At 33.8% G+C, this 24,648-nt stretch overlaps 1 protein-coding gene across 2 annotated transcripts in view; it reads left to right on the top strand.

Annotated features, from left to right (window-relative positions):
- Positions 1-24,648, top strand: part of ERBB4 (erb-b2 receptor tyrosine kinase 4) — a 1,212,321-nt gene that overhangs the window by 921,221 nt on the left and 266,452 nt on the right. For both annotated transcript variants that reach the window (XM_017855612.1, XM_017855621.1), the window contains exons 15-16: positions 6,150-6,304; positions 12,630-12,704. In XM_017855612.1, the coding sequence (XP_017711101.1) occupies positions 6,150-6,304; positions 12,630-12,704 (230 nt within the window). The remainder of the gene's footprint in view (positions 1-6,149; positions 6,305-12,629; positions 12,705-24,648) is intronic.

Raw genomic sequence — 24,648 nt, 5'->3', positions numbered from 1 at the left:
CCCGGCTAGTTTTTTGTATTTTTAGTAGAGACGGGGTTTCACCGTGTTAGCCAGGATGGTCTTGATCTCCTGACCTCGTGATCCGCCCGTCTCGGCCTCCCAAAGTGCTGGGATTACAGGCTTGAGCCACCGCGCCCGGCCTTCCCATAAATTTCTTATTACGATTTTCTAGATTAGTTTTTTTTCTTCACACATGTAATTTCCTATTTCTTTCTCTTAATCTTTTTAGTTTGAACAAGGCTTTAAGAAATCTTATTCATTTATTCAGCAAATAAGATTTAGTACCTACTTTGTGCCAGGTTTCATGAACTTACATATTGATAGATTTTTACATATTAGCAAATTCAAACATTAATATTCAAAATTATTTCTCAAAAATTAAATTGTAGTATTTGCATATTTTAATTTTTTCACATTGTCTTTTATTCATCTATTGTATACTGTATAATGAAAATACATTCAAGTAATAATATTTTGGCCTTTCTTGCATTGTTAGTTTTCAGAAAAATCAAATCTATTTATGAACTAATACTTTTAGTTCACCTAATCCTATAGACAAAAAACTAATCTGCTTAGATGTAGCATAATGAGATACCATATATTTTTCTAATTTCATGAAAAAAAATCCCCTGCATGAAAACGATGTTTGCTTAACATCTGTAGCAAAGTCTAACCTTCACTAAAGAAAGAATTCAGTAACCGTCCCTTCAGTATGCCTATGTTAATTTTCAGGTGTGAAAAAAGTTCAATGACCACTTTACCTCTGAATCAGGTCAGAATTAATCTGATCATCTTGGATCATATTTATATTCATGATTTAACACACATTGCTGAGGGCCTTTTGTGAGCTAGTTCTGTGCTAGGTATTTGCACCTACATTTTAGTTTATTGTCTTGTAGGTATTACTCCCATTTTTCCAATGAGGAAATAATCTCAGTGATGTTAAATGAATTGCTCAATGTAGTTAAATGAATTGTTCTGTAGTATTGAGACCTTTGGAATCACAATTTTACCATCCAGTCTCAGTGTGCTTATCAGTTCCATGCTTTTTCTCTTCTTCATGATGCCTCCTGTTGCATAAAATTATGCTAGTGAATCACTCATTCATTAATTTCTCCTAATTTGTGGGGTTTTGCAGTTTGTTTATTCACTGTTCCTCAAAAAACTTGAGATGGTTTATAAAAATATACATTTTAAAACTCTAAAAGTTGATTTTTTAAATTATTTGATAGTTAAAGAATCAGTAATCTTTGAATGCTAAGCAGGTAAGAACACAATGTCTTTCAGTAATAGTGTCTGAAAAACTGGCGTGGCTGAGCTCAACCAGTGGCCCAAACTTTGCTCCCGCTATGGTTTGGTTTCTTTCAACCCCTACAATTCATATTAGGTTTTTGTCTGTTTCTGGGTCCACATGTTAATTACCACAACTAGAGTCAGAGATGGTTTTGTGTGCCAGATAACAGTCATATATCATTTAAGATATCCAAGAGGTTCTGGAAGCTTCTCCATTAGACTGGCACTTTGATGAAATTGAAGAAGTCATCAAAGCCATTTGGAAATCCCCTTCCTGCTTTTATGATATATTCTGTTGAAATCACATTTTTTGATCTATGAATATTTCCCCAATGACAAAAACTGATATATACTTATGTTTACCAAACACCGTTACATCTGAAGCATGCTATCACTTTCTCCCTTTAAAACATAAAGAAATTTGACCTATGATAATTAGAAAGTTACTCCAAAAGTCAGCATGTCAGTAGGATATGAATCTGTGACTCAACTATAGAAGTTCTGACTCCAAATTTCTCATACATTTAAGTTCACTTTTGTCCCCCAGGAAACAATGTCTTCAGTGCAATAGAAATAAAATGATTTCAGGGACTATGATAGCTATAAGTAAAATGAGATAATAAAATCCTACTTAAAAATGAAAGAAATCTAGGATATTCTTGAAAGGGATAGATTGGAAATAAAAGAAGATCTTTGTTTTTGTCCTTGTCTGTCCACACTTGGTCTTCTATATTTTATTTAATTTTTTATAATTGTATCCATTCTGCTTTACTTTCATTACTTTTATGCAGCTCTATCCAGAAGGATATAGGAGGAAATATGAGAAGAAAGACAAACCTGGGAAATCAGACAGTTTCAGGAGACCAGAACTTAGGCTAGAGAGGCAGCAAAAGAAGAGAAAAAACAGGAAGTAAAAAAGCTGTTTAAGTTAGGTTAATAAAAGTTGTGCTGCTGTAACAACCTCCATATTGCAGTAGCTTACATAAATAAGTTTAAGTTCTTTTATTTCATGTAAAGTATGTAGTTGTTTGTTTGGTTTTTGTTTGTTTTCTTTTCTTTCTTTTTTGAAACAGAGTCTCACTCTATCACCCAAATTGTAGTGCAGTGGCGTGATCTCAGCTCACTGCAACCTCTGCTTCCTGGTCACAAACGAGTCTCGTGCCTCAGCCTCCTGAGTAGCTGGGTTTACAGACATGTGCCACCATGCCTGGCTAATTTTTGTATTTTTTGGAGAGACAGGGTTTCACCATGTTGCCCAGGTTGGTCTTGAACTGCTGGCCTCAAGTGATCTGCCCACTTAGGCCTCCCAAATTGCTGGGATTAAAGATGTGACCACCACGCCCGGCCATCTTGTAAAGCACACTGGAAATCTGGGAAATGTTCTAAGGCAGCTCCCCTCCCTGTTATGGTCTAGCATTCAGGGATGCTTTTAATTTATGGCACTTCCACTTCTACATGAGGTCTGTGAGTCATGGCACCAGAGAAGGCTGGAGACTTAAGCACTAGTTTTCTCATAATCACCTCTAGTTGTATTTCATTGTCCAAATTAAGTCATAGCTTGTCTCTGGTGGGAGGAGAATTACAATCTTCTCATGTGACTGGAATAGAATATAATTGGTTACTGGTGAATCATAACTTTGTCTTTTACAGTAGCTACCAGAGAAAACTTCAATGATGACTCAAAAAAAAAAAAAAAAAAAAGTGATGCTTCTGTAAGGATTCAGCCTATCCTTTAGTTGTCTGTCTAGATTATTCACTCCAGACATAGCTTAGAATTAGGGATAAGGAAGAATATTGGCTTGACCTTCATTTTCTGTTACTGCATTGATCAATTCATTTATTGCGCCTCGGTTCTTAAAGCCTTTGGGGAATATAGTGAAAGAAGAGTAAACGTTAGACACAGGTATATTTCTTTAAGTCTCTTTTTTATGGAAATGAGATGGGGAATCAGTACGTTTATTTTTCTGAGATTTGCCTGGACGTTTTTAGTTATGTCAGCCTGGGACATTAGGTTTTCTATCATGATAATAAAATCAAATACAGTCATGCACTTCATAAAGACATTTCAGTTAGTGATGGACCACATATGCAATGGTGTTCCCATAAAATTATAATATCATGCCTTTACTGTACTCTTTCTACATTTAGATATGTTTAGATACATACATGCTTATTATTGTATTACTATCACCTACAATATTCAGTACAGTAACATGCTGTGCAGTTTGTAGTCCAGGAGCAAAAGGCTATACCATATGGCCTAGGTATGAAGTAGGCTACACTATATAGGTTTGTGTAGGTATGCTATGTGATATCCGCACAATGAGGAAACCACCTAATGATGCATTGCTCAGAATATATCCCCGTCATTAAGTGTCACATTATTATTGTTAAGAGATGCTTAAAAAACAAATAACAAAAAGTTATTTATCTTATTACAGTATACTTAAAGATTAAATATGAACTTAATTTACTTTCATAACTTTATATCTTTTGACTTCACCCGGACATGACTTTACAGTATAAGAAAAATACATTTATATTTCTTAGAAGAATAATTCCTAATTCTTAATTCAGATTCTGCCTAATTTACTTATTGTAAGTTTTTTTCTGTGTGCTGCAAGAAGACATCAGCATGTCTCTTGTCTTGTACAATAAGTCATGGTACTGAGCATACTTGCACAGTAAATGATTCTGTGTAATAGACAATATTGCGTGCCTAAGTACCCATAAGCAGGTGTTAAAATTGGAAGCATCTGAAGTATTCTTTTTGGGGAAGAAATAAGAAGTTACCATTAGCAAACTCCTCAGGTAGAATCAGGATTAGGTTTTATAGGCTTTTTTTTTTTTTTTACAAGCTCTGAGCCTCACATCAAAATAGTGAAATAGACAAGTGCTTGATTGAGCCCCACCAGTCTCAGGATTTCCTGAAAGCTCTTCCTGATTACTTTTTCTTCTTTACACTTCTATTCTTCATTCACACGCCTCCATTTTTAAATTTTAAAATATCGTATTTCTCTATTTCCTGATGCCTTAAGTAACGAATTTGTATTATCTGGCTGTTCTTGGATTAACATTTGTGTAGGACAAACTTGCCCAACCTGCAGCCCATGCGCCACATGCAGCCCAGGACAGCTTTGAGTGTGGCTCACCACAAATTCGTAAACTTTCTTAAAGCATTATGAGTGTTTTTGCAATTTTTTTATTTTGGCTCATCAGCTGTCATTAGTGTTCATGTATTTTGTGTGTGGCCCAAGACAATTCTTCTTCCAGTGTGGTCCAGGGAAGCCAAAACATTGGACACTCCTGGTTTAGGATATAAGGTACTCCCATTATCTTTATAGTCCCTACCTAATATCCAGTTCTTTAAAACTTAGTGTTAACTCCTGACTGCCAAATTCTCATTGTTTATAACTACAAATGTGATAGAATTGTCTCTCTGTATACTTACATATAAATATACTTAAATATACAATATATAAATATACTTAAATTTACTTAAATATACAATAAATATACTTATTTATTTAAGTTGTCTTCAATGTGAACTGTAATGATTGTTGAACCCTATGGACACAGCCAGATTTTAGGGAGAAATGGGTGAGGGGAAGAAGTTCCAAAGGGGAGTGGTCAAAGAGGAGAGGAATTTTAAGACAATATGGTGTCCAAAAAGGAGATGTAAAGTACGTTTCAAGTAACTTTGTTCACAACAGCTGAATGCATGAAAGCATCAGGGATGTCTTTTAAGAAAGATAGCATTACCAAAGTGTTCTAAATTTTCTTTGCTGTGATGCTATACCCATTTCTAGTATGCTTACTACCCACTATACCAGATCCAAATCAGTTTGTATTCTATAAAATTCATGTATGTTTTACTTTTAACATCTTAATATTGTCATGACTTTTAGATATATTTTCATATCATATCACTTTTTAATATTCTACATATTAGAAAATTAATGTATATTATGAACATAAATATAGAGTGAGCTTGTTCTATTTGCATTTATTATACTCATATTTATATTATCTTCATCCTTTGATAAGTTTCTCCATGGAGACTTTGTATGTATTTGCTTTATTATTATGGACTATTTTGCTCATCAAAATGTTCATTTATATGCCTTTCAGTATTGTTCTGTGATTTACTAAAATCCCTATAAATAGACATAAAGTGGATATGAAATAAAGAAAATCTAGGAATTATTTTATTCATCTAAACTACCTAATTCCTGATAATGTTATCATAACAATTTTAAAATTCATTTTATAAATAAAGTCATTGTACAACCAAAGGAAAATTTACATCCTACTCTTATATAAAATTCAGTTTTAGTTAATTCCTATTATATCCTTTTTCTCATTAGCTATTTAGTAAGAGTATTCACATATTCCCAGTGATGGTGATGAAATACCTCTAGGGAAAATGTGTTTTACTAAAAATTGCTGCACTATAATATCGCCAGAAATAAATCACAAGAAGAAAATACTGACATCCTTTTGAGAAAGTCATTGGACAATTTTGCTGATCGAATTAAGTCACACTAGAGTCATGACATGGAAATCACTTGGCCCAGGAACTGCTTATGTCGAAAAGGAAAATATTTCAAGAACAAATATATTATTATAGTGTTTTCACACATACAGGATATCAAAACTGAACTTGATGGATCTTCTTTGCACTGTTTGTACTACAAAAATTATATCCTCATTTGTACTGCTGAAAATGTTCTCCAATTCTCTTAGAGGAAGATTTGCCACCTACTGAAGTCTCAGTAACTAAACCACATGAATACATTCCAGAGGAAATGACACCACTTTTCTTTCTTCTTTTTTATTTCTTTTTCACATTTCAGGGTCCTGACAACTGTACAAAGTGCTCTCATTTTAAAGATGGCCCAAACTGTGTGGAAAAATGTCCAGATGGCTTACAGGGGGCAAACAGTTTCATTTTCAAGTATGCTGATCCAGATCGGGAGTGCCATCCATGCCATCCAAACTGCACCCAAGGGTAAGCATCCTGGCTGGCCAAGGGCTCACCTGGTATGTGTTATCCACATGTATCTTTATCCCTGGTACCATCTCTGAAATGTAAACCATTCTCATAGAACTCTACTAATCCTTATGTTTGAAATGCTGATTTTAAGAGAAATACTAAGAGAATGATTTAAGGAGTCAACTTTGTACACTCTTAAATATCTCTGCTTCACTTTTACCTGTAACCGTTCTATCAACACCTTCATGAAACTAGTGTCAGGTATACTTTGGATGCAGTTTAGAAATTCTTCCAGATTACATTGGAGATTCAAGATCTCACAAAAGATATGACAGTAATCATGCTTTTGAGGTTTGTGTTTATCAACTCTTTAACAGAAATTTTCTATTTCTGTTTCTTTGTTGTCACAATAAGATTAAGGTGAGGATATTTCTCTTTGATAAATACTACCTTAAATTACTCCTTCAAAAAAATATGAACAAAGTAACAATGGCAGGGAAAAAGGGAACCTAGTGATATATATATTTAAAAAATAACGAGTACATTTTGTGAAAGTAACCTTGTTACAGGTAATCCTTTAGCCTTGAATTTCTTCCACTGATATAGGGCAATCTGAAGCTTGGTAAAATTTTTTTCCTGTTTTTCAAAAGAATACATTGTGCAATGAATAATAATTAGATTACCTTTGATATTGATAACAGTTGAATAACAAAGGCACATTACAGAAAGAAGAAAAGCACTGAACTGTAAAAGAAATAATGTCATTCATTTAACAAATTCCGACAACTATTTCTTAAGAGACAACAAATCTATTTTAGTAAGGATTTTTCCTTTTCATTCCTCCAGAAGGTGAATTTGTAATTGAAAGCAGTGTTACATTTGCCATCCTCCTACTGACCATAAAGCCTTTTCTCCATTGTGAATGCCCATAGGCATGTGCACATACACATATAAACACACACACACAGACACACACATTTGTAGTTGAGAATCAACTTGGGTGCTTTATATCTGGCAGGAAAGTGTGAGATTCCATAAAGAGATGTTCTGCCAGATTAAGGGATAGCTGTTAGGGGATACTGAAGAAGTTAAGCAAGCGACATCATTTCCTGCCAAGAAAACATCAATTTGCAGATGTTGCTACAATTTCCTGCAGGTCAAGAAATAAGCTTAACTCACTCTGTGAAGTGGCAGATCCTCAAAAGGTAAAGTAATATTCTGCCATTCAAATTCAAATTCAGCTTCGAAGTGGTAATTGCCAACTCATTGATTCACACATAAGCACGTATACATTTAGGGTGCTGAAATAGTCACATAGACACTCTGCTTCAAAGGAAACTAGAGGTAATAAACTGCTCCCCTTGTGAGTTTTTGGCACACTTGAGTTAAGAGTATTTCACAAAAAAACAACTGGTTCTGCTGGAGCAGAAGAAAGAGTCAGCAACAGAAAGAGAAAACTTGCCTGCTAAAATAATCCACAAGAGAATTTTATTGTTTTGCAGCTAAAATTAAACCAGTAAATTATTCAATATAATGTTGATGTCAACAGCTGTTGCCATTCAAAATGAGACCTTTTGCTGTTTTTGCAAATCTAATTACAATAAGGCCATTAGGGAAATGAAAGTGAGATCACAGAGCCATAGTCTGGATGCATGGCTGGTGTGTCTTTCACTCTGCCCTTTTAAATCATTATTATATAATAATAATAAACATATATAGTAGGAGGAAGTAGAAATATGAGGCAATGAAAAGAGATTCGTTTATGGTAGCAACAAAATCTCCATCTCAGTCAAAAGGAAGGATGAAGGTGTAATGGGGAAGAAATCTCACCAGAGCATTTGGGAACTCCAAGTGAACAGAAAAAAGACGCCTTTAGCAATTTTCAGCTGCAGGATTAAGTTGAGACAGAATTTGAATATTGAACTCCCTGGCATCATCCAAGGTAAATGCATTCTCTAATGACTGACTTAATCCTAAAGGATTTTTGTCCCTGTTTTCATTTAGCTTTCTGCCATCCTGTTTTTAAAATACCTTCTATATTATCCAGATTCACTCACTTCATAAAAATGCTGTGGTTCTAGTCCTAGAGTATTCTAGTCCCAGGAATTCCCGAAGGATGTGATTCCTGAATTCCTAAATCTTCATGTATACTCTGTTGCAGTAGAACATTGTGCTTTGAGATCTTTTACTGAAGCAATAAGGTGTTCTGTGCAGTCAGTCCCTTCTTTCCAAATTGAGCATATAGAGATAAGATATTTTCCTAGGAAAACCACAGGGGCAATGAGAATGATAGAGCAAGTGACTATTTTTATTCCTAAACACAGGTAATAATCGACCTATTAGTAAGTGTGAGCTCACCAGGCCAGTTCCACTTTGGAAAACAGCTTTTCTTTTATATGCCTATATGATGTCGGATAATTCAAGAACCAGGTTAATGAAAATATTCTTTCAAATCACATTTTTTAGAAGTAAAGTTCTTACTTTGAATACTGTTTAATGATTTTCTGAAAATAAAGTTATCTGTGTCAAATTTTAAAAGCACTTTTACCACTCTAAAAGTACATTAAATATAATGGCTCTAGCAAGTTCTCTAGACACTTTTAAAACAGGTCATCTATTTAGCCCTTATAAGTAGATTCTCACTAATATCCATGGAAACAAGATTGTCTCTTCTTCCTTTGACTAGAGAATTTTTATTTTTACAGCCTTTTCTTAGTTTATTCATTCTTCAACTTCGTTATATTGGGTATCTGCTCTGCATCACATACAGTGATAGGAAAATTCGGAAATGTACAAGATGCAGCTTTTGACCTCTGAGAACTCACAGTCCAGTAAATGTATATTCTTTAATTTACATCCTCTGTTAGAGACCGGACCCTTCTCCACAATATTTTAAAATGAGTAGCAAGAATTTAAACCTTAGGAATGATGTTCAGATTTGAAATTAGCAAGATAGAATATTTTTTAAAGATTTGTAAACTAAACTAATGTAATTAAATTGTGGTGAGGGCAAGAATGATTGTTTCCTCACTAATATCATTTGAGTATGTGCTCATTTAACGCCAGTTTAACTTTGATTTTGCATCAAACCAAACCTGCATTTTAGACTTCGAATGAAATGGTTATTTTATATAATCTTTTAATGGAAAATTTTAAAATTTCCTTCATTTTATTTCAAAATTTAAAGATTTTATCAAAATATCAAAACTATATTGGTTAAATGAGTACATCAAGGAACTTATAAGTCATTATGTACTAACAAAGGTTAGAAGTTCTTTTCTGTTTTGACTTCCATGAGACTACAGTTAATTGGTTTTACTCATTTGTATTTTCCCACGCTTCTGGCACAAAGAACTCATCTTAGGTCATACACTGTTGGGGTTCCTTGGGTTTCCATCTTCAGCCTCTGCTTTTCTCACTTTTTATATCTTCTTTAGCCATCTATTCACTTACATGGTTTCCACTTTCTCCTACATGCTGTTTCAAGATTGATCATTCTACTCATGCCTTCTTTCCCCCTTAGCCACTCATCTTTCCAACTGCTGATAAACATTTCTATCTAGATGTAGGATAGCCATACTAAACCCTAGATACACAAAACTGAAATTATCAACTCCACATCCCCTAACACATACAGGAAGAAACATACTTGTCTTCTTGGATTCTCTCAATGATGGTACCACTATTAGCGAAGCTAGAAATGTAAGTCTTCTTTAACTCCTTTGATCCTTTCACTTTCATCAAATCAGGAATCAACTGCTCTTTTTTATTCCCTCTATCTTTTGAGGTATTTCTTGAATCTGTTCTTCTGCCTCCATCACAGTTACCATTTCCCTAGTTTAGTCCATCATCTCTTACATGGACTCAAACAGTCTTTGTGCCAAACGAGTCGGCCTGGCTGCAAGCTGACTAGTGTCCACAGGGCAAGGAGATTTATTGAAAATACTAATCTAGCAACTTCACTACTTCTTTAAAGCCCTACAGGGATTTTCTATTGATTGTTACTAAGCAAATATTTCTCAAAATCTGGCTCCCACCTAATGTTCTAACTTCTTTTTTCCCCTCTTCCTATTGCCTCATATTTTGCTCTCCAACCAATAAGAATTATTTGTAGTTATTTTGCATATACAATACATTTCTTCAGGTCTGTGCTTTTGCTCCTGCAGAAACCACCACCACCCCAAGCCCAGCTCGCAACACTAAATTGCAGCTTCCTACCTCCCCCAAGAGGGTTACCATGCCCTTCTAGGGCGGCTTTAGGTGTGCCCCCTCCACACTACCCTGAACCACTTTTTCATGCCTCTTATTATATTTATCACGTGATTCAATACACAGCTGTTTATGCATCTATCTCCTTCATTAACCTTCATTAAATTCGGAGATCATTGAGAATGGAAAAATATCGAATTCATCTTTTTTTCTCCCTCTAGCTCCTAGAATGCTAGGAACACTTAGTAGACATGTAACATAGGGCTTTTAAATGAATGAGAATCTTTCATATTCACACTTTTCCCTCAAGTTAAATTTTGATTCTGGATTTTTTTTTTTTTTAATCTTTCAGGGGTTATCATAAAGATGGATTGGAAACTAGCCATAGCTTTTTAGATTCTCACTTGGAACTAATAAGTAGACTTTTAATTTTACAAAATGGTAATATGGTATAAAAATAATTTTCAAGAAGATAGAGCAGGAACGTATAAAAAAACAAGTTCTTTGGAATATAATGAAATGAAAACTATATAAGACAAATTGGAAGCTCTTTTAGTAGTTAATTTTCCATTTTAGAAATGATTTTGACTATAGATTGTATATAATACCAATTTAATTCTATGTACTCTAGATTTTCCTTTTAGTTGCTTTTAAAAGACTTTTATACAGGTGCATTCTAATTCTATAGGTTAAAATTTGTGCTACTCCAAACAAAACAAAACGAACCAATTTTCAGCTAGCAGTAATGTTATAACAAATGTTTATGAGGCAGAGAGAGAAGTGACTTGTTATTATAGGTATATTATATTAGTTCACCAATGTTTAGAGTTATTTAAATATATAATAGATAGAGTGGCCTTATACATAGGCACCTTCTTGCATCATTATATGATGATCCTATCTTCAGCTTCTTTTTCAAATTTGAAAATTAAGAGTTTGGAAATATATGTAATCTTTATTACCAGTGAAATAAGGCACTTCTATAAATCATAACTATAAAAAGGATATTGATAATGTTCTGGAGCTATATGTCTTTGAGGGGAGAAAAGGAAAGGAAAAAGAGTTCAGGTGTATTGGAAGATGAAAGAAATAATACTTCTATGTTAGTTCAAAATGAAGTTCTAGGGACTGTACATTAGAATTCTGTGTACTTATGTAATTCCATTTAAATGTTAGTCTCAGTGTATTCTTTATTTACCTGGGTCTCAAAGGTAATTCATTTCCTTACAGAGTATTTCTTTATCTGCTATTGTTTGAGTTCATTATTATGGTAGTTTAAAACCTGTTTTTGTTTGCCTATTATGGCATTGCTACTTTAAAAGAGAGTGTCAAGATAAACTACAGTATGATGAAACCAGTTAATTTTCTTTTTAAATAAATTCATGTTTAAAGATAAGTATTTTTTAAAGACAGACACAACCAAGAACCAGAATAATCTGATTATGTAAAGTATCCATGAGAATAGCATTAAAGCATGTTGACGCATTTTCTGCCAAAATCAATCTTTAATGAGCATTGAGCATCAGGTTATTATATTATATTGAATTGCTCATGGTTTTCTTATTTTTTTTTTTTATTTAAACTTAAGGCCTTTCATAAGAAACCATACACATGAAAACAATTAGAGTCACTGAAATATCAACTTATTTGTCGAGACATGTAATCATGTATGATGCATATCAGTTGAAAGTATTAGAAGTGAGCTGTGTGTTTGGAAGTTATTCACAGAACCAATGTAAAATTTCCTTTTACTGTGGGCATTTCTTTGCATTCCACTTGGTTGATAACGGCAATTCATTTCTGTGTGTTCATCAAGCAAAAATCTTCTTGCTGGCTTGAAATTCACTGTGTTCCAAAATAGTCTAATAGTTATAAGAATTCAAGATAATCAATATTTGTGTTACTGATTTTTTAAATGACTAATTTTTCTCCCCTTGTATTTTTTTAAATTTGCATTTTCTGCAGGTGCATAGGCTCAAGTATTGAAGACTGCATCGGCCTGATGGATAGGTACTTGGTGTGCTTGCTTCCCATGTTCTTCCTCCAAGGCTCCGTGTGTGAGCACTGGTGCATGTGTGTGCATGTCACTGTGGATGGAGAATGATGTTTTCTGTTCTGTAATTGCCTGCAGGTGTAATGGTCCCACTAGTCATGACTGCATTTACTACCCATGGACGGGCCATTCCACTTTACCACAACATGCTAGGTAACATCTACCATGTTTCCATTTTGTCGCTCAAATGCTTTCCTAGTTATCGTGAACAAAATGTACTAACCAGTTGGGTTAAATTTTTAATGTATTATAACTCATAATATATCTAATTAGAAAGTTTTGAAAGAGGCATAAAACACTTTCCTTCTCAAGCCAACTGTCCAACTTTCTTATCTTTTTCCTTCCTTCATTGTGATACAAGAGTCCCAGTTAGTAACACCATCAATTTTTTTTTTTCTTTTTTTGAGACTGAGTCTCATTCTGTTGCCCAGGCTGGAGTGCAATGGCATGATCTTGACTCACTGCAACCTCCGCCTCCCGGGTTCAAGTGATTCTCCTGCCTCAGCCTCCTGAGTAACTGGGATTACAGGTGCCCGTCACCATGCCTGGCTAATTTTTGTATTTTTAGTAGAGATGGGTTTTCACCATGTTGGCCAGGCTGTTCTTGAACTCCTGACCTCAGACAATCTGCCTGCCTTGGCCTCCCAAAGTACGGGATTACAAGCATGAGCCACCTTGCCTGGCCTTGATTTTTAATTTGTGTAGTCTAAACAGCATTTTGAGTTATTAATATATAAATTTAATAGAATATTTTTGCTCTTCATTCAATAGATGATTACAAAATATTTATAAGGAAAAAATTTGCAAAAGTTGATCTATGCTTATATTTATTATTTAATTTAATTCAATTTCTGATTTTATATTATTTTTAACTGGTTGGCATATTCCTAAGTATAAGAATTAACATAAAGGCAATACAGAAAATATTTTGTGCAGGTAAAAGTATAACTTGGAATTTAAAACAAAACATAAGACTCATTTCCACACAAAAACCTATATACTAATGTTTGTAGTGACTTTTTCATAACCACCCAAAACTGGAAACCACTCAAATGTTCTTCAGTTGTGGCATATCTATATATTGTAACACTACTGAGCAATAGAATAAAAAGAAACAAACTGCTGATTCACCCAACAACATGGATGGATCTCAAATAGATTGTACTAAGTGAAATAAACCAGACTTAAAAAAATGCATACTGTATGATTCCATTCACATGGCATTCTGGAAAAGGTGAAACTATCAGGACAGAAATGTTGCCAAGAGCTGGAGACTGGGGGATAGGTTGACTGGAAAAGGGAAAGAGAGAATTTGAGGAGATAATGGAACTATGCTTCTATCTTGATCGTGGTGATGGTTGTACAAAAGCATGTGCTTATCAAAAATTGTAGAACTGTACATTTTACTGTATATAAATTATGCCTCAATAAATCTGACTTTTAAAATATCTCATAAAACATTTCCTATATGAGAAAATAGTAACTTTACCTTCTTATATAGAGATATTGTTAGATTTATTTATGAAACAAATTAATTACATCCTTTTGGGAGAGAGAAGGTAGTACTAAAGTTAACAAAATGTGAATTTTGGATGAAGTATTGCCTTTTAATGTAAACCCTTGTATTAAAGTATACATAGTGTAAAAGTACACAAAACATAATTGTAAAGCTCAGTGAATTTCCAAAAATGAAACATTTGTGTAGCCATTAACCAGATCAAGAAACGAGATGGCAACAGAGCCCCAGAAGCTACCTTGTACCTCATTCCAAAGGCAGCCACTGTCCTGAATTCTAACACCATAGTTCAGATTGCCTGGCTTTTCACTTTATGTAAATTAGCCATACAGTTTGTATTCTATGCATCTGGCTTCTTTTGTGAAATATTATATTTATGAGATTCATCTGTGTCACTGAATTTAGTCATAATTTCTTCATGCATATGTTACTGACTTTACATGTTTTTAAAATAAATACGTCATCTTAATATATCATTTTAATGAATAAAAAAATTAAATTCCAAAAAGAAAGCGAAGCATGTGCTAGAGCAAATTGATTTCTACAACAGTGGCACTGTGACACTTGGGCACAATCAAGACTAGTTAGTATAGTTACTTAGAGCAAGGTAAAATTATGAAAACATTAGAGAGAGGGAGAGAATGCCTAAGACCTAAAGTATAGTTTCATAAACCAAGGTTCATCTTAGATTGTTCCTATATTTATGAAAGAAATTTTCCTTCTTGAGACCTTGGCTGAGCAACTGCATTATCAGTTTGAACAGTTTTCACATTTGCTTTGATGATTTTCTTTTAATTATGTAGTTATTCCAGTGGACTAGTTAGGGGTAATATAGTACAGTGGTTAAGTGTTCCGTCCTTAGAATCAGATTTTCTGAGTTCAGAGTCAGGCTCTACCATTTTTAGATGTGTGACTGTGGGTAAGTTCCTTAAATTATCTGAGCCTCACTTTCTTTATGCATAAAATGGGAATACTAATATAGTTCATAAATTGTAAGATTGAATGTGTCCTTAGAACAGTGCCTGGCTTAGAAATCACTCAATAAGTATTATTTATTATATTTCTATGTATCAAAAGTTCTCAAACCTTGGGGGTGAGAGAACATGCTTCCCAGTGTGTATTTCACTGAAAGGAGAGCACTGATTTAGAGAGTCTCTAAAGTCACACAGGGAGCTTTGATGTGTACCTAAAGCTCTTTTGATGGGCTCCTTGAAGGAAGAGAGAGCATTTCTCTCTCTTCACCTTCAGAATCTCGATTACAATGTTGGCCACTGATACTAACTGTGGTAGGTCATTGGCTGATATGTAGAGGCAGAGAAAAGGTTAAAACCACATTGATAGATCACTTGTTGTCCTGAATGCTTGTAATTGAGGTTATTTAACTCAAAATCGTAGTGTATCTTGTTATAGATTTAATATTTTCAAAATTTAAACAAAAGCATGATTGGAATCAATCCTCTTGCCTGCTTTGGTTTCCAGGACATACTCAGTCTGAGATTCCAGTAATCTCAGACTAAAACACCTAGTTCAGATTAGCCTTATCACAAATAGGTAACCATGACCAGTCACTGTTTATAGACAATACAGAAAGTACAGCCCATCATTTTTAAGAAGAATCACCTGTAGCTCACAATATAGATAAAAAGCAGGGGTTCTTGAATGTCTAGGTTCAAATATTGGCTCTATCATGTTTTTTTAATCTGTAAAATGGGAAGTATAATGATCATTTTGAAACTGAGAATTCTTATAACCCTTAAGATTGGTGGGAAGATTACATGAGATAATGCATACAGCTTTAGCCAGAATACAGAGTATATTCATTGGTGGTACTTACTGCTGTAGTTGAAATGTTGGCATAATAATCACTTTGAAAACCTCATAAAGTTAATAATTTACATATCAACAAGGCATTAATCCAGTAGATAAGTGACTACAGGATTGATATATCAAAATTACTCAGGTTTTAAGCATTTCAATATACCAAACTTCTAACTACAATAATTTAAAAGAATTCATAGCAATAGTTAATTGTTCCTTTTAGGAAACTCTAGATATATTTAATTAATGCCTATTTAGAACCTAAATATAATGTAATGCGACTCCATTCTTCAATTGCATTGACTTGTCAGAATCAATTGACTTGTCAGGTGATGTTTATAAGAAAGTTTGAAATTTACATGAAGGATTTAGCCTGGATGCCTTGCAAAAGTGTGTATGATCATGGAACATTTTGATGCAGATTGGGTAAGACGTGAAAGTAACAAGTATCTGCTTTTCCAGGTCTTCAGTATTGCAAAAAATGCTTACCTCTCTGAGATGAGGTGGGCGTGTATTTCATTGAAAGGAGAGCACTAATTTAGTAATATTATTTTTAAACTTAATCATAGTTTTTCAAAGCATGTCAATTAATTAAAGTGAATCTTACATAATAGGAGGACAAAAACTACAAACGAAAATAATTGTTTGGGGCAGGGCGCGGTCGCTTATGCCTGTAATCCCAGCACTTTGGGAGGCCGAGGCAGGCAGATCACGAGGTCAGGAGATCGAGACAAGCCTGGCTAACACGTTGAAGCCTGATCTCTACTAAAAATACAAAAAATTAGCCGGGCGTGCTGGAACATGACTGTAGTCCCAGCTACTCAGGAGGCCGAGGCAGGAGAATCTTTTGAACCTGAGAGGCGGAGGTTGCAGTGAGTCACGATCGTGCCCCTACACTCCAGCCTGGGCGAAAGAGCGAGACACCGTCCCCCTCCTCCCTCCTCCACCGAAAACAAAGAAAATAATTGTTTTGAGTTTCTTAAACCATATTTTAACTGGCGGATTATCCAAATGCCTAGTTTCTTTTTAGTCACAGAAAATTACATTGAGCATGTCAATGTGGCCATTTCAAAATATTTAGTGTTCATATTCCCATATTCCCTCCACCCCATTATACTGTATTCTGTTTCCTAAACCAGTGGGGGCAGGGCGGGAGCGAGGCGGGGGGAAGAAGATTTAAGTGAAAGCAGGTAAAATGTTTCCAGTCTTGATCAACTTTCATTTTCTAAGCATTGTTATTCTTTCCCAAGCCTGCAATTTATGAGTTAGTTTCCACACTCCATTTATATTATAGGCTGCTGCTGAAATTTCTTTCAGGAAGGTTTGATAAGATAGAATAGAATTTCTTTTTTACCTTTAGTCTCCTAGAATATGCTGCTTATAATGAAAATAATACTTGATATTTTAGAACCTCTCCCTACTTCCCTTATCTGAATTAAGTGCCTTAAAAATAGTATTTGCCTTTGGTGGTTTTCCTTTTCCCTCAATAATCCTATAAAAAATATGTTTAGCAAGATTTTTTTCATTATTTTCTGTATATTATTTATTTTAGCTTGCATACCTGCTATTTTCATATAGATTCTGATGGAATAGAATATTTGCTTCTAATCTATTGTAGATTCTTGGTCAAATATATATCCAAAGGTTTTTTTTACTTGTTTGTTTGTTTGTTTCTTTTAATCTCAGTCTCCTATTAGGGCTGAAATTTGTTAATCTCAATAAGTCAAGTTTCTATTGGCAAAACATGTCTTAGTTAGCAGTCCACATGTAAACTGACTAATAACTCTTTTCAAATTTGTGAAATTATTAAAACAACTAGATATCAAGCATTTTATCTAGCTACTTGCTCCAAATCAATTATTCTAGGTGCTTCACAATATAAAATAAAGCCATTTAACTCAGTTCAACTATCTAAATCTCCTGTGGGCAGCTATTTGTAACATTTTATATTCTTGTCATATTTTAATGTCTGTGTCATACTTTTATTTTATGGTATAGTAGTTATTAACTAAGAGGTCACATAACAGTTTAAACCTTTAGCAGTATAACCCACATGTGATATATGAGAGAGATGATATGATATTACGGGCACCACTTTCACAATTGGCACATTTTGTTTCCTTGTTTGTTTTGCCCCAAGGAACTTAGTTCATAACTTATGTCCAAATCAAACGGTCAAACTCATCCATAGATGGTTACCTTAGATGAGTGGCAGTTGTATTATGATCCTTAAGTCCAATAAATAAAAGTACACAGCCCTTTATTATAAGTCTATCCTCAGTCCACCAAGTTCTGTATATTAAATTTACTTTTGAATTAAAAAGAGTTTGAAGAGGTGAAGGAGAGTGTGTGACTCTCTTGTATTCCACATGATTTTTTCCCCATTTCCCAGTATCCATAAAATACCAAGATTATCACAGAATTATAAGGGAAGAACAAAAACGTCTCAGCTCAGTTGTTAATTACTGTTCATACAGTTAAAGGGGTTACTTTAACAGAAGTAGTTAGTATCACAAAGTTGTAAAAGTGGCTTTTACATTGATAGCAAAATGCTCAGACATTGTTACCAAAGCTTCTAGAGACCCTAAAATGTCAATATTATACTCAAAGTCACTGAGTGACTTAAAGTATAATAAAACAGAACTTAAAGTATAATAAACAACCAAAACAAAACACAGTTCCACAGGTAAAATTACAGGCATGGCATAGCTGGGTTTTTTTCTTATCTTCTCACCAGGCTGAAATCAAGGTGCTGTCTGGCCTGTGTTCTCATCTAGAGCTTGGAGTCCACTACCAAGTTCATTCAGGTTGTTGGCAGAGCCAAGTTCCTTGAAGTTGTAGGACTGAGGTTCTCATGTTGTTGCTGATTCTTAGCCAGGACCGCACTCGGTTCCTTGCAGCCATATGTATTCGTTGTCATGAACCAGCCCTTCCCACCTCACCCCTACCATCTTCAAAACCCAGCAACAATGCTTCAGATCCCCTTATTCTTTGAATCTCCTAGATTTTCTCTCTCTAACCAATAGACCCAGATTTGAAGGCTCATGGGATGAAGTCAGGCCCTTGCTGACTGTCTTTCTATCTTCAGGTCAAGAAATTTGGGACCTTAATTACATCTGCAAAATCCTTTCACATTAGCACCTGGGTTAGAATTTAAATCAGTGGTAAAGGTATGTGTATATTTCAGTGGCTGTAATCCTGGGAGCAATTTTTGATTTCTGTCTAGCACATCTGCTTACCCTGGGGACTTGATCATATAATATTTCTAGTGATGCCATTCTTGTTTTTTCTTGTCCTGAAGGAAATTTTATTATTATTCTGTGTGTCATGCAACTTTGCCATATAAAGGCACCTTTATGTATGAGAGATCAATTGGTCAAACTATCTTCAAATAATTTATTATCATATTCTTGCCCCCAAAGGCCCTAGAGCAAGCAATAAGGTATTATCTTGGAACTAAAACCAGGCTTCTCTTTGTACAGTTATATACTGTAAGGTAAGTTCTCGGTGTCCATGTTGGTTCCAGGTGCTCACGCTGCATTATTGAGCAGTACGTCACAGACAGAATCCTGATTAAAGTACTCACTGGTTAATATCAAATTTTTGGCCTTTTCATTAAGTCATCAGACCTGTAAGTCTCTTTCAAGATTCCTCTAGACCTGCACTGTAGAATATGGTAAACACTAGCCACATATGGCCATTAAGCACTTTCAATGCAGTTAAAGCAAACTGAGATTCTATGTAATTGTAAAAAGTACACTGGATTGTGAAGACTAGTATGAAAAAGGGAATGTACAATATCTTATTAATAATGTGTTATATCAGTGACATGTTGAAATGTTAATAATATGGGTATATTGGGTAAATAAATGCAATTAACTTCTTCTTAAATATGTCTGCTAGAATATTTTCAAACACTTATTTAGCTTGTATTATATATCTATTGGATGGCACTGCTCCAGCCCAGTCATCATGAGACTTTGATTTAATATTCAATTTTGGTAATAGTTTTATACAAAATAAGAACAGTGGAGGGAATGATTTTGAATATTCACAGAAGGGTGTTTATTTCATCAGCTTCGATAGGTTACAGATGGGATGAATTAGAGCCGAGGAAAAACATCTGTTTGCCTGAACCCATTGCATATACCTGTATATTTATATGTGCACACAGATCACATAAACTTCTATAAGAGGAGACTAAATTATGATAATTTGAGTCTGCATTTAGAATTCCCAATATGGTCTACTTTTAAAATTGAACATTACTCAAAGGGTTGGAATTATATATCATAGATCTTCTTAAATTTGTTTTATAGCCCATATTTTAATTAAAACATTGTTTCAGTTTTATAAATGAACAATACTTAACCAAAATATTTCTTAAGTGGACACCAAAGTTTCTGTTTTATGCCTGCCATATATTTAGAAAAGAGTTGAACTTATTTTACCATATAATTTAGGCATATATTGTATTAGATCCTAAGTAAGTACCTTTTTCATATTTTCTATTTAACTAGGGGAATCTAATTAACTGAGACCCCCTTCTGTGATGTGGTTACATAAAATGATGTGTAGATATTAACTCAAATTGCTCTCCTCATGCCTTTTTCTTATTACCTCAGCACATTCCCTAATTAATCATTTTTTCATAAACATACAATTATTTTTCTATACTATGTATATAGGCAGGAGCTAATTAGCAGAGTGTTTTGATTTCTCAACAAAATTCCCTTACAGTGATTTCCTTCTCTGCCATCATCTACCCTTAAACCCAAAGAGGTATAATTTCATCGTGATTTTGCAGTAACTTAGTACTAAAGAATGAATGATAAGGAAAGGGAACCTCACCTCTAATAAACTCTGAATGCTTGTAGCCATTGTAATTTTTATAGCATTCTGTTCTTCTGCTCAGTGTAAAGTGTTCCATATGCTTGAGTCATTTATGGAATAATTATAGTTACTTTTAGTAGAGTAAAATAAAATAACAACAAAACCTTTTACCATAAAAGTTTACTTGTTTAGGGAAAATACCATGTTTTCTGAACAAAGCAAGAAAAGTGTACGAAGCTACTCCTTTGTTCAATCTCTGACCCCAAATCCTGGAGTTAAAATCCCAGAGAGAATAGCTATATTGTTCTACACACCAGGAAAAAAAAAGACCAAAGGGAAAACCAAAACATCAGTTTTATTTCTTTCTCAGAGTACTGATGCTTTTCCAAAATCTCATACATAGCTAGGAGCTTGTTTTTGCCACCTTTAGAATATCCTAATATGTATCTACATCAGGTGTGCTACACTGTGACATTTAATATTTATGACAAGCATATAAAAACAGTAGTCACCATTGTCATTCATAAATGATGAAACAGTAATTCAGCAATTTACAAAAAAAAAATCACTCAATGTCTTTCTCTTAGTTTTAATGTTTACCTATTAAGCCTACCTCTGTATAGGATTTTATATTGCAGTTCTCACACAGAGTATTTTATCTTGGACCAATAAATTCCATGATCTAAGCATGTACTCCTATAATTGTAAATAATGTAACTTTTTTAATACATCAGATAAATTTAAGACATATATAGACAAATATAGGCACAGTTTTAAAAGTATTTTCTAAAGTGAGAGTTATTTTAAGATTCTGCAGAGCTTTGAAAAGTTGTGGTTTCATATGAGAACAACTTTCACCTGTTCCTAATTGCATTAATGCTACCATCCCCAGCCTCCCTCATCAAAAGTACAAGTAAGAATTCAAATCTCATGGACAATAAAATAAAATAAAAGACAATATAGTGCTGGACTTTGGCAGGCACTTCCTTGTTGTCACTAGATCATACTGTAGGAGTTATGGGATTGGGCAAAATTGATTGGAAGTAGTAACGATTGTAGGTGATAGGTTATGAATCTTAGATTGTGTATTATCTTGCTCTGGTTGTTTCAGTAAAAAGTGATTTCTCCCAAGAAAAATTCTTCCCACTGTCGACACAGTCAAACATACCATATTTTATTTGGTTTTAACAGGAGAAAACAGAACAAAACAAAAACCCTCCTCCATATATGTTATTTAACAATATTCAGTCAATAAATATTCATTGTATTTACTACATGTTAAATGTTGGCTAAGATACTGATGAAAGAATAGAGAGAAAAATTAACATAATTCCTGATATCATAAAATTCATTGTGTAGGGAAAGAGAAAATATTATTTAATATTGGTTTACATTATTTACATGCACGATTATTTATTATGAGGGAAATTATAAATGATTATGTGATATGCAGATGGTAAGAAAAGAAAAATACAACAAATGACACCTGGGTTTTTGACCTGAGTAACTGAGTAAGAATGATGTCATAAACTGAGATGGAGAAGACTCAAAAGGAAATAGAACAAATTGTCTGAGGAAAATAAAAAATTCTGTTAAGGTTATAACAAATTGGAGATGTTTATTTGATATTTGAGTGAAGATTTTGTGTAGGCAAATAAATATAATACTGTAGAGCTCAAGGGAGGAGTCTGGGTCATCAATCATATTTAAATTTGTTACATTAAATGAGATTCCATATGTAGAAAGTATAGATGGAAAACTCCCGAAGCCTTAGAATACTCCATACTTTATACGAGCAGAACAGAAGAGAAAGGTATAGTATGGCAAAGGAAATTGAGACAGAATGGATGGAGGTAGGAGGAAATCAGGTAAAGTGAAGCCCTGGAAGCCAAGTGAAGAAAATGTTCTAGAAGGGAGTGAGTCCATTTGCTGATTGGGAAGCAAGTATTGACCTTCTAACTTAATCAGTTGTTGGTAATATAAATATTTAGTATTATCAATGTGAATGGCTGGCTAAAACTATTGGAACAAGTAATCAGGGAATTGGGGTGCCAGAAATTCGAGTGAATGGAGAGATGTGTTAAGATTCAAAAAATATTTAGAACTTAAAATATAATGCCATACTTAGTGATTAACTGGATATGAAGGAATTGGGATAAGAAACAGTTAATCATTTTTTTTTTAGGCTTCTGGCTTGCAAAATTGGATGGATGGGGGTAACATTAGCTGAGATTTGTCACAGGAGAAGGGTGCTAAATTAGTCATCCTGTGTTTAGTTTCGGATGTGGTGAATTTGCAGTGACTTTGACATATTCAAGTGATGCTAAATGGGAAATTTAATATAAAGATATGGAAGTTTCTCCAAGTGTTGATATCTTTTGAAAAATGTAGATGAGAGAGAAGAGAGAGAGATTGGGAAATAGTTGGAATAGGAATAATATCAAGAGAAAGATATTTTGAGAAAGGGTGAAATTTTGAGTCTGTTTTGGAAGATTTTATAGAGTGTGAGAGGCTGGAGATACAGGAGAGAGAAGAGATTATTAATTATAAAAATTTCCTTAAAAAAATCAGAAAAATTAAGAGGCAAAGAAAATCTGAAAGGATTAGTCTTAGAGAAGAAAAAATTCCCTCCTTCATTATTTTATTGGAGAAAATAATTACAGGATAAAGATACAGATAAATGTATAACTTTTGTAAGAAAACGTTGAGTTTATGTAAAATTCTAAACTCTCTTTGAGGTTGTAGATGAAATCATCTTGCCAAAATGGAGGAGGTGTATTTGTATGAGGAGAGAGATTGTTAAATATTAAATTCAAATACAAACTGGGCTAATTTTTGCATTTAAAATATTCTAACATTAATCCACAAATCATCAATAATTTGCAATGTGTTGCTTTACATGTCTCTAACTTGAAGGTCACCCTATTTTACTTTTGCATGGAAAATAACAGGTTGTGGTTTGCTCTCAGTGACTCTAGACTCATTAAATTAGAAGACTGTTAAATACATAATCAGAATCTAACAGCATCCTGTATGTGTTCTGAGACATTAATAAATTTCCATACCTGTAGCATTAATTGCAAAATGCTGATATATAATAATTACTCCAAATCACATCATTACTACAAACATCAGCAATTGTGCAACTGTGCAGGTACAGATTACTAGTAAATCAGTACATCATGAAATATTTTTCCTATTTCAGTTTTTGTATGCTTTCAAATAAGAAATTATGATGGAATTCCCTTATAAATAAAATTTCTTTGGCTTCTGATTGTACTTATGTAACTAAATTTATCTTCAAGCAATGGTTCTGATCTTAGCAATTTGTCCCATATGCCTTTCTTTTAAATCCAAAGCAAGTAAATATAGATTTCATCATCCTGATGGTTAAAGCTCACCAGCTCATCATATTTTAGGTACTTTTTATTTTTTCCCTCTTTCTGTCTTTTAAGGTTAATTCTTTTTTAAAATATATTTTGAAATAAAATTTAAAATTACAAAAGTAATACATGCTCAGAGTATTAAATAGAAATGTATATGTTATGTCTACGCTTTAGTCCTTCCACACATTTCTCTACATGCTAATACATATATACAATAATAAGGGTTTTTGTTTACAGATAAGGGAGCATATTCTACACATTATTCAGTAGCTTGCTTTACTCAGTTAATAGTACTTTGTGGACAGCCTTCCAGATTAACAGACATAACCCCTTTTTATGATTGCCTAGTATTCCCTAGTATCAATTTACCACCAACTCCCCATTGAAAGATAGGCAATCCCTATTTTTTTGCCTTTTACAAATTATAAAATAAATAACACATATATGTGTGTGTATCTGGCATTACAAAAGTATGTTTAGCTAGGAATTAATTAAAATACATGAAAATATTCAAGTTTCTTTTCATATATGTGAATGCTATTCA

The sequence above is a fragment of the Rhinopithecus bieti genome, unplaced genomic scaffold (assembly GCF_001698545.2).
Source record: "Rhinopithecus bieti isolate Rb0 unplaced genomic scaffold, ASM169854v2 scaffold_1070, whole genome shotgun sequence".
Taxonomy (NCBI): domain Eukaryota; kingdom Metazoa; phylum Chordata; class Mammalia; order Primates; family Cercopithecidae; genus Rhinopithecus; species Rhinopithecus bieti.
The sequence above is the reverse complement of the archived record's forward strand: the minus strand, read 5'-3'. Positions and strand labels throughout refer to the sequence as shown.